Source organism: Sinocyclocheilus anshuiensis, unplaced genomic scaffold (assembly GCF_001515605.1).
Source record: "Sinocyclocheilus anshuiensis isolate Anshui unplaced genomic scaffold, SAMN03320099.WGS_v1.1 scaffold553, whole genome shotgun sequence".
In the NCBI taxonomy this organism is placed as follows: Eukaryota; Metazoa; Chordata; class Actinopteri; order Cypriniformes; family Cyprinidae; genus Sinocyclocheilus; species Sinocyclocheilus anshuiensis.
The window spans coordinates 2,562,984-2,574,520 of NW_015539821.1; the positions used below are offsets into that span (position 1 = coordinate 2,562,984).

General features: G+C 37.7%; 1 protein-coding gene across 1 annotated transcript in view; it reads left to right on the forward strand.

Moving 5' to 3' along the window:
• Nucleotides 1-11,537, forward strand: part of LOC107684096 (neurotrypsin-like) — a 36,778-nt gene that overhangs the window by 8,223 nt on the left and 17,018 nt on the right. The window contains exons 2-3 of the mRNA XM_016480276.1: nt 479-881; nt 5,103-5,145. Coding sequence (XP_016335762.1) covers nt 822-881; nt 5,103-5,145 — 103 coding nt within the window. The 5' untranslated portion in view covers nt 479-821. The remainder of the gene's footprint in view (nt 1-478; nt 882-5,102; nt 5,146-11,537) is intronic.

The window sequence follows — 11,537 nt, forward strand, 5'->3', positions numbered from 1 at the left end:
CACACACACACACACACACACACTCACTCACTTGTCCCTCTCAATGTCTATGGTGTTTACGGCCCTGTTGGAATAACCACTGTAACATTTTACAATTTTACACATTGTAAACTAAACTGATACAAATATTTTTGAAAGAATTTTCACTCAGAAATGGCTAATAGCCTAAATCTCACAATTAATTGCAAAGAAATTGCAAACATTGAATTAAACATTGAATTGTGTAATTCTTGTAAAACTTACTCCAATAATCTTCGAAAATCTTTTTTTTTTTTTTTACTGTAATTCGTTATTTATATCGGTCTATATTCGCGAAAAATTGAATAGCATAGTTGGGTCAAAATAATAATATTGCACTTATTGCACTTAATAATAATACTAATAATAATAACAATATAGAACAGTACTTTAATTGTCCATTTAGACACATATTTCACACATTGTTATATGTTGTTATTATTATTATTATTATTGCCAGGACTGCACTAAGGCAGCAGTGACGCCCAGTTTGTTGGCTGCTGGTTCATCAGTGCGGCGCGCGCGAGGTGCGTGAGCGCTTGGAGACGTAGCGCTGCCCGTGGGTCGCTACGAGGTGTGTGCGTCCGTGACACTACTCCACTACACCGATTAAACATCATATATCAACCTACGGCGGGTCACGGAGCATCGCATCACTCACCCTGGAAACCAACGCTCTTAAACGGCATCCGCGCAGTTGTGCCATTCAGTCCGTTTGAACAGCGCTCATTCGCGAATACACCCTGCTCCGGAGGTGGCTTCTAATACCGGAAAATGACACTGACCCATAGCCGGAGATAGGGATGGATCCAAGAGTGTGGAGGATGCTCGCCCTGCTCGGTGTGTTTGCAGTCTTGCTGGAGGTAAGATGCGCCTTTAGGGCTGTTCAGTAATAGCGCGGAATAAATACACCTAAATGGCTTTATTAGATTTGCTAACACAATGTGTGCTTTTGCGTGCTCTTATTTGTATTGCTTTGAGCCACTAACATTAATGCAGCATGATTTCAAAGTGCACTTTTTGGCCAAATCTAGTTCAGCATCTTATGTCTGTCATTGTGCAATAAAACACTCACATGCTGTTTAATGGATTCAACCAAAGCCACCTCCCTCTAATAGAGGATCTGCCATGCTGTAGGGAGGAAATGTTGCTTAAATGATACACGTTAAACATGGGGTTTGTACATGGAGGATTATTAGATGTTTAAATTCAGTTATCATTTAATAACCTTATTTTTTGTTTTCTGTTTCCATTGTGAATGCACAAAGCTCAGAGTTTGCAAACCACAAGGATTCAAAAATACAACACACTGACCCATATTCTGCTGTAACACTAATGAGTTTGAGGAGCGTGCTAGAATACAATTGTTGACCCACACACATAATGGTATTTCAGGGGATGTGGAGAAGAATTCAGTATTAGGATTGTTTGAAAAGAATGGTTGATTTTTTGGGTAATAGAGCATATCTACACTCAGAAGTCTCCAAACTCAGTTCAGCACAGAAGACAAAGAAACATCCAGTTGTGAAAGATTCAACAGAAATGCTTTGAACAAGATTTTCATTTTGTGGTACTACCTACTAAACCACTCCTAAATGGCTTATTAAATTTTTTAGCATATCATAAAAAAATTTTTGCAGAGAAAGGTATCAGCGTTATTTAACAGCTAGACAATTGTACCTTCATCTCAGTTCACATCCACTACAGAGCTGGAGTATCTTAACATCTGTTTGGGCGGTGAAACAACAGCACTATGGGAAGGAATTAATGCGTAATATACCTGCCGTGCTCCATTAGAGACTTTATGCTCCTCTTGATTATGAAAATTTCACAGCACCAACAAATCTGTTGAAGGACTATGCTCCTGACATAGTGTCATACACCGGATTGATTTTAAATATCTGCGTGCATTTTAAAATGTGCATTTGCAATTAGACTCCTGGGATACAAAAAAACAGCAGCACACCGGATGTGTGCTATAGGCTAGACATCAAGGTTGATGTGTGCCTTCTTGTGTTTGCAGCTGTCAGTAAGACACACCTGGTCATATGTTCACTCATCTGTGCTATACTCCATTACCACAAGCTGTTTCTTGTATAGGTGTCATTTGAAATGGACAGCCAAATGGGAGTCAAAAACAAAGATGCTGTTTAAATCAAGGGTTTTGTTTAATGTATATTTTCCTGTTTGGGGGAAAGGAACATAATCAAGGACAGTGCCAGTCTGGTCCCAGTTGTTGCTGTGGAATGAGAATGACAGATGCAATTATGGCCGTAACTGACCTGAGTGGGTTGAGATGAGCACAAATATCAGGGCGCATAACTGGAGCTTGTTATCTATAATGCAATTAGCCTTGCTGCTGGTGATGCTAAATCCTCAGATCAGTTTATTGGTCATAAATTAATGAAGTCAATACCATGTTTTCATCTGTAGACGTGTTTGAAAAATGACTGTGTGCAGTGCAGCTTAGAAACAAAGGGGTTTTGAAAGAATAGTTCATTTAAAAATTTAAATTAGCTGAAAAGTTTCTCACCCTCAGGCCATCCAAGATGTAGATGAATTTGTTTCTTTATCAAACAGATTAGGAGACATTTACTATTAAAAGGGTCATATGATGCAATTTCAATTTTTCCTTTCTCTTTGGAGTGTTATAAGCTCTTGGTGCATAAAGAAGATCTGTAAAGTTGCAAAGACTAAAGTCTCAAATCCAAAGAGATATTCTTTATAAAGGTTAAGAGTCAGCCACACCTACCTAAAACGGCTCGTTCTAACACGCCCCCACATGTCTACATCACTATGTGGGGAGATTTGCATAACACCGCCCAAATGTTCACGCAAAGAAAGAACGCGTAACTTTTATTCTCACTGTAGTATTGTTGCCGCAGCCGCCATGTTGTGGATATGCTGCGTGTTTCATTGTGAAAGCGAAACTACTTTGTTTGGCCTTCCAAAAGAGGACAATATCAGCTTTGTCATGCCTAGAGCTGATCTGTGCTGGTCGCTGAGGAAAAACATCAACTTCGCGCTGTGGATCGCCGGATCGGCTTTCACCGTGGACGAAGCGAAGTCCAGCCCGGGGTCGTCACATGTGGTTGCCTTGCCGCATGGAAACACAGTATGGTAAGGGGCGTAACATTTCTGTCACACGCTTGAGGTATTCAGCCAATCACAACACACTGGATAGCTGGCCAATCAGAGCACACCTCGCTTTTCAGACCGATGAGCTTTGTAAAAATCGATGCGTTTCAGAAAGGCGGGGCATAGAGGAGAAATAATAATGTACATTATGTGGAAAATAATGTGTTTTTTTAACCTTAAACCACATAAACACATTGCATTACACCAAATACACAAAATAATGTTCTTTTTAGCAACATCATATGACCCCTTTAAATCACTTGCTCACCAGTGGATCCTCTGCAGTGAATGGGTGCCATCAGAATGAGAGTCCAGACATCTGATAAAAACAAAACAATAATCCACAAGTCCTCTATCCATAATATTGATTTCTGTGGTCTTGTCTAAAGCAGAAAAAATATGCACATATCTAGCACCGTTTACAAGCGAAAAAGTTCAAAACAGTTATAAACAAATATGTGGGTAGATTTTGATATGAGATTACAACAGGGGACAGACTTTATTGTGAAGTTTTAGCTGTTTGAACTCTTATTCTTTATAGGAATAGTTCATTAAAAAATGATTTTTTTTAAATTATTTACTCACCTCCATGTTATTCCAAACCTGTGTTTTTTTTCTTTCTTTTGTGGACCTCAAAAGAAGTTTGACAGATTGACTTGCTCTCTTCCATGCAAATAAAGGACTGTCACACTCAAATGTTCCATATGACTCATGCTGTAAATTTTATATGTCTTCTGAAGCCATATGATAGCTCTATGTGAGAAATAGACTGGAATTTAAGTAGCTGAAAATCTTGTATTGGAAGCATTGAAAACCATCAAAACTCACTATCATTGTATGGAAAAAGGAGCTTGGGCTTTCTGCTATAAATAACTCATTTTGTGTTTCACAGAAGAAAGAAAGTCATACTAGTATTGAAAGACTAAGTCATACTAGTATACATATTTTTTTTTAGGTGAACTATTCCTTTATTAGAGAACTGGTAAACACTATAAAAGAAATGTTTAAATATTCTTATGGGTCACTGATGAGTGCTAGGTCAAATTTAGGATTACAGCTTTATGGTTTCTGATGCTCAGCGAAAAATCAGTTGGGAGAACAGAGTCCAATTGGTTCTGGATCCATCCTGCCTGCAATCGCTCATTGCATTTCAAGTCACAGAATCAGCTTTAATTCCTTACTGCTGCCACTATGACGTTCTATCAGCAATCCTCAGATTTCTAGGGTGTACTCAACCTTGACAGCTGCCCAAATTTTAGCTAAATGGTTTGAAAACCCAGTGCCAGATTTTATTAATGTATTAGTAGCTTGATTTTTCAGCTAAATATTAAAATTTGAGAATCAGAAGTGAGAACCTCTGCAATTAAAGCATATTAGTGTATTAATAAGTGCTAAATGTGTGATATTAAATTAACAATGTGAAGATTACAATGTGCATTTTATTTGAGCAATTGATTAAGTTTCCCTAAAGAAACTTAATAAAATTCATTTCATGATTGTGTCATGACTACTGGTTCCTCTATTTAAAAAATATTTGTGTATGCGTGTGTGTGTGTGAGTTTAAATATGTGATTGAACTTAAATCCCCATTCATATCATATTATTCGCATCCCAGTCACGTTTCATTGTAAGACAGCAGTTACTTTTAAAGATTACAATACTAACTCATCTGCTAATTGCACTTTAAACGCAGAAATAAAATGTCAGTTAAAATATTAACAGATATTATCTTGGTTCCCTGTCAGAAGTGACTCTCACAGCTTCCTCTGAGGCAGGTAGAAGGGTAGGCAGAAACGGAGTGTTCCGCTGTTCAAATGTGTGTCACGTCTAAGAAGATAAAACATCACTATTCCGGAAAAACAGACACTTTAGTGTTCTGAACAGATCAATTCATAATTCTGTCAGCTTTCTGGATTTGAACTCATTTCCTTTTTCCCTCTCTGCAGGTGAATAGTGATGACAGCTACCTGAATGCAGTGCAGAATACAGGTGAGTCGATACAAGTCTTCTCTGTTTTAGACCCCATTTACACCTGGTATTAAAATTTCTGAAGATCCTATACATGATCCAAAACATTTTGTGATCATTCAAACCACATTCACAGGTGGTCAAAATGCATGTGACCCCACTGCATTTGTAGTGTAAATGCTAATCAGTTCTGATGAGTCTTGGACAACATTAAAGAACTGGCTTCTCATCTGTCAACCACTGTGCTAGGGTTAGTTTTAAATTGTGTTTCTGACTTAAAAGAGTATAGTTGTTTTAAAAAAAATCAAACATTTTAAAAGTGAATATCTACTAAAGGTCACATCTTTTAAAAAAATACACTATCATAAACTGTAGATCACTTCAAAGTACTAAAAGCAACAAAATATTCATTTCATGCTCTATAAAGATGACCTAGACTTTCATCTTTCATGCATTTACAGAGATGTATGAAAAATTAAAAACAAATGCTTGTTTAGAGTTACATTCCACTATATCTCATTCTCTCAATTCTGCCTGTGTTTGTAATGAGCTGATGAAGATGGATTTGCGATGGGTTGTCTTACATAAATAGTTCATTAATTCCCCTAGAGCTCCAAAATATGACATTTACACCACATCAATGTGCGCTGGTCGCTGGATATCGCCAGTGTGGCTGGTTAATAAGGGCATTCGCTCTATGTTGGTCTCCCATCTTTCTGAACTCTGTCAGATTTTCTCCCTCATCTCATTCTCATATACTTCGACAGCGTGAAATTCCCCAGTACCAATCCCAGAGTGCTAATGACTGTCAGTACTTTGATGTCACTGCATCAAGACAGATAAACAGCCTGGCTCAGACCAACCAATCAGAGGGCTTTATGGTGCTGGGAACGGAAAGGACTTAGATTGAGCGATTTGGTTTTCGCTTCTCAATGTAAACATAAACTGTGCCAGAAGCATCCCTCATACATCAAAAGAAATGGGTCAGATTATGATTTTATAGTTCCCTTGAAAGTTGCGTGGTTAGATTGCTACCTAGATCTAATATGAAATGTGCCACAGTGGTGGTTGGAGATGCTTGTGTAACGGAGGCCAGCGAGTAGGTGCTGTGCAGGTAAACCTCACTCCCCTGATCTCAAGAGAGACGAACTAGCGACTGATGCTAGAGGCTGCAGTCTTTAGCCTCCTTGTTAGTGCGTCCGCCTCCCATGCCGGAGGCCCGGGTTCGAGACCCACTCGGAACGAGAACGAGGTGTGGCGGTGAGGACCCAGGAGAGAGGGGTTACACTTGGACCAAATAAAAAAAAGTTATTTTGATATGTGTTATATCCTCCGACACAATGTGCAACGATTGCATGCAAAGTCTTTGTTGTACAGCACAGAATGTCTGAAGCTTTGTACATGAAAAACGTTGCCATAAGAGACCTCATTTGTTTTATTTTGCAAAAAAAAAAAAAAAAAAACTGCCAATGCTAATGTGAATACCCTAATGCACTCATGTCGCTTCCTGTCACCCATTGGTGCCCCACCATGCATCTGCTCTCACATTCGCTTAACACGCCAAAGCACGTTATGTGAACCGTATCAAATATTCATTGTGGTGGAGAAATGGATTATTTGGGGAGGGAGAATGAGCTCTCCTATGGCGCAGAGCTCAGAGTGTGTGTGTCCAAGTACGCCACATGGATGCTTTGCGTAAATGACTTGATTTCTGCTGCCATTCGTTCTGCCAGTGTGCTTCCATTAGCTCGGAGCGGCACAGAGAGTGTCAGTGGCTGAAGGTGAATGAATCCCAGCCAAAGAGCTCTAATACAATGCACTGCATTATTACATTTTTTTCTTATTATTTTTAATGATTTTTTTGCTTATTTTTGCACCCACTGTTAACTGCATATTGTATAGAAGTTCTGTTATATCTAAGCTATTTTATCTGATCGTTCAGATTTGATTGCCTGTAGGTTTGATATTTGCTTTTAAAATTGTTTTTTGTTGTGCAACAAAATTGAAATTCTCCACAGATGGAGCACATGTTGGATGGCTCTCTCTGTGTTGCCCAAGCTTTGAGTGAATCACTTATGTCCTTCAATTTTGATCGTTGACTCATAAGGTCATTTTTAATAATTCTTTTTGGAATACAACATCAAAACATCACAGAAAAGACTCTCTCAGCCTGTCTTCTTCTTCCGTGCATCTGTGCCAGTCTTTGCTTTCTCAAACAGCTTTGATGTTTCATCCCCCACCTTATGTGTCAAATCTGTGTGTTTGGTTTAGAAAGGAGAAGAATGTCAATATAAGATGATTTCACAAGAGTTGATCTTTCAAAGAATGGCTGTTTTTTGAATGAGTTGGATGCGTTGCATTATCAAATCCATGGTAGAGCATGCATCCTACATGCATCTCTCTCTGATTCCCCGGTGTATCCCTTCCCCCAACCCTTTCCATGTCGTAGGAGTCATTAACACCTGGGGGTCAGCCATTTTTTCTTGCATCGTAATGGAATGGGATCGAAATGTATGAGCCTTTGCCAAGTTAGCATTGTTGGCTCCTGGTGCTGGTCCTGATGCGCTGACTGCTCTGTTTTACACTCTTTTACGACCTGACCTTCCCTGTCATTCCTGTTAAAATTCTCTCTGCTTCTTTTTATCACCAAATGTACTATTCCATCATGCAGAAGATGTCTATCTCTGTTCTCTTTTAAGGTTTCAAATGTAAGCTGAATGTATCAGTCCTAAAGGGATAGTTAATTCTATCATTATTTACTCATCCTTATAACATTCCAAACCCATAATGTTGTTGTTGTTTTCTGTGGAGCACAATTGTTTTTAAAGAATCATTATGGAGATTTCCATATAATCTTAGTTTATCATGACCAGGGGCTGTAAAATTCTAAATATAACAAAAGGCATAATAAATGCACCATTAATTCTAAAAACAATATCAAATGTGGCACCTATTGTGCAGGTTGGATGTCAATAACATCAAATGTCAATAATTATTCAGTGTTTCTTAATGTCATGACATCAAAACTGCACCATAATCAAAATGTTTGATTCAAGAGCTGCAATATAGGTGAAGAAGATTGTCTATGACTAATAAATAAAGATTTTTATAGATTACATTTATGGTCTACATTTATTTCTATTTACTATAAGGAAAAAAATGACATTGTACATATTCCAAAGAATCTGTGTTGTTCTTGCCTGTGCAAAAGTTGCTTTTGTGTTGCTGGCGTGTTGTCAGTTGCTCCTAGGGTGTTGCTGTGTTGTTGCTAAGATGTTCTGGGTGGTTGTTAGGCTGTTGCTAAGGTGTTCTGTATGGTTGTAAAGTTGTTACTGGGCCAAGTCAAACAATCCACACCAAGATTCTATGATGTTCTATACCATTCAAACGTTTTGATAAAGTTTTTTTTTTTTTGAAGAAATTAATACTTTTATTCAGCAAGGGTGCATTAAATTGATCAAAAGTAACAGTAAAGACATTGATTATGTTACTGAAGACTTCTATTTCAAATAAATGCTGTTCCTTTGAACTTTCATCAAAAAATCTTGGAAAAGTGTATTACGATTTCTACAGAAATATTAAGCAGCAATTACTGTTTTCAGCATTTATAATAATTAGAAATGTTTCTTGAACACCATTTCAGCATATTGCAATGATTTCTGAAGAATCATGTGACACTGAAGACTGGAGTAAGGGCTGCTAAAAGTTCAGCTTTTCCATCACGGGAATAAATTACATTTTAAAATAGATTGTAAATAATATTTCACATATTGCTGTTTTTAGTTTTGATATACATAAGTATAGCATAAGAGACTACTTTCAAATAATTGAAAGAATTTTACCAACCCCAAACTTTTGCAAGTATTTTAAGTATTTTTTTTACTCTTTATTAGAGTTAGTCTTAAAACAAGATTGCTAGTGGGGTAAGAAAAATAGTCTTAATTAAAGAAATATTCTCTGAAAACAAACCTAATTATCTAACACAATTTTGCTTCTCAAGAAAATTGATCTGGTTTAAAAGGACGTTTAGATACTTTACTGTAAAACAAGACAAAATACTAATTAAAATGAAAATGAATGTAAAAATTAATCAAATGCTTTTTATTCTGTGTCACTCTCTACGGATGAAATATTTTTCAGTTTGTTCCAGACACTTTATCGTCAGCATTATGGCGTTTCCTGCCCACACATCTTTATGCATCCAATTACAGTAAGTAGAAACGCAGAGAACGATTTCCCTGAGGTTGGCACAACTGTTTCTGAGAGTGCTCTCCGCCATCCTGTTTTAATATGTCTAATTCAGCTCTGCCCTGATTGCACTGAGTACGTCTGAGCTTGCTGATGGAGACATTAATCTACTGCTGCTCTTACACACACTCACACACGCACACACTGTTCCATGGTAATATATGTTTTTCTGATATCACTTGAATGCAGACAGCCTGGCTCAGAAAGTGCAGTCGTATGAGTATGCAGACAAAGAAGACTGCAGACGTGCTAGTCGTGACTGTGATTAACAGCCTGTTCTTTCTACTGTCGGTGATGTGATTTCAAAGGCAAATGGAAGGTGGAGGACCCTTCATATCTAAAGAGCTTTCTGGTGACAGGCTGGGAATGGCATTCTGCTAAGTCATGTAGTGCTGGATTCTGGGACTTAAGGAACTGTGGCTGTCTTTGGGTCCAACTCACAGCAAAGTTCCTCAAAAATTGCAGACAGACGTGGAAAATCTGCTGACATCTCTCTGAGGCTTTTTTGTGCAATGTCTGCAGCATTTCACAGTCCATATGGACCTCACCATCTAAACTCTCCATGAGTGCTTCCAATAGTTCTGCTCTCTCCATGTGTTCAGTCATCCGGCGATAGATGCATCAGCACAGTACTAAACTCAAACACTCAATCCCCCATTAGCAAAGTAAAGTTGTGTTCAAACTGTTTAAAAGTTTAGAACAGCTCCACTAATAAACTTTCCGACACTTTATCTAGCCATTCAAAGCGTGTATGATGTTACATGAGAAATGCAGTTTGATCCTGATTTTCACAGTGCTACAACCCCAAAATCGAGTTAACATAATCGAGTTTGTATTCTGGAAGAAGACCAGCTCTGATTTTCCATCCAGCTATCTATGATCCAGGCATAATCGTGTGAGGACTTCTGTTTCCTTCAGTCATTTTCCCAATCATTTCTTCTTTTTTTAATTTCTTCTTCTTTTTTTCTTATGTGCTTAAACATCATCTTAGTGATTTTTCTTTTTCACTGTCGCCTTTAGCTGCTCACTGTTTGTAATAAACTCTTCTTTGTAATGCTGCCTTGGAACCATATGCATTGTGAATAGCTGTATAAAAATGAATTGATTTATTTATTTTTTTTTTGCATTTTTGTCCATTTGCTTATTTTCTGTGTTTGTTTTGTTGTGCACTGAGTAGCCCTGCCCACAGTGAAATCTCATTGGTTTAAAATCCTGGTCTATATTAAAAATCAAATATACTCAATTTAGCTGTGATTGTGCCACGTCATGCAGATTTTTTTTTTTTCAGTTTGGACAGACAAATTACTTGTCTTGTCACTGGAAGCTTGTCAGTTCATACCTGCTGGGACTCATTGGAAGTGACAGTATAATTGCTAGTCATAGCAGATGTCTATCCATGAATAAAGCCTTGTGATAATTTTAGTTTTATTGACTTATGCACTGCAAATGGGTCTTGTATCTTGAATTTAATCCAGAAATATCACATTTAGGGCATATGGTGTGAAGAGCTACTTCACGTCCAGAGGTTGTCGAAAATACATGTGGCATAGTGTAAACGCTATTTCCTTCTGATGCATCCATGGTGACATAAAAGAACTGCCTACTAGGACTGCCTACTTGTCAATCAAATGCTGCTTTAAAACAAAAGGTTACGTGAGCGATGCATAAAAGTTTTTGTGCTATTGTTTTGCAAACATTATTAAAGACCAGACAACTTTACTATTAATGTGACTGTAAGAACATTTGTTCATTACTTTGAGAGAACCTTAACAGAACATTAGTCGAAGTTTTGAGAACACTCCCTGTTATCTGTGTAGAAACTAGGGCTGGACAATAATTCAATATCAATATGTATCGCGATATAATTTTTTTCAATAACGGTGATATGATTTTTAAACACATTTCCGATATTTCGATATACATTACCAGTTTCCCATACATTGATTTATTTGTGCCGTTTGACTTCGTTGAATAAACATGAGCACTGCACGTTTCAAAATCATAACACGGCGCGGGTGTTTTATATGAATGTATCTCTGAGGGAACTGACTGTCTTCAGAAAAGTTTCGATGGCATTTTCATTTGATCTGATAAAGTAGCATTCATGAGCGGAGCTGCTTTGATTACAGCCATTACTGGAGAAACCGCTAGTTCTATCACTCTAA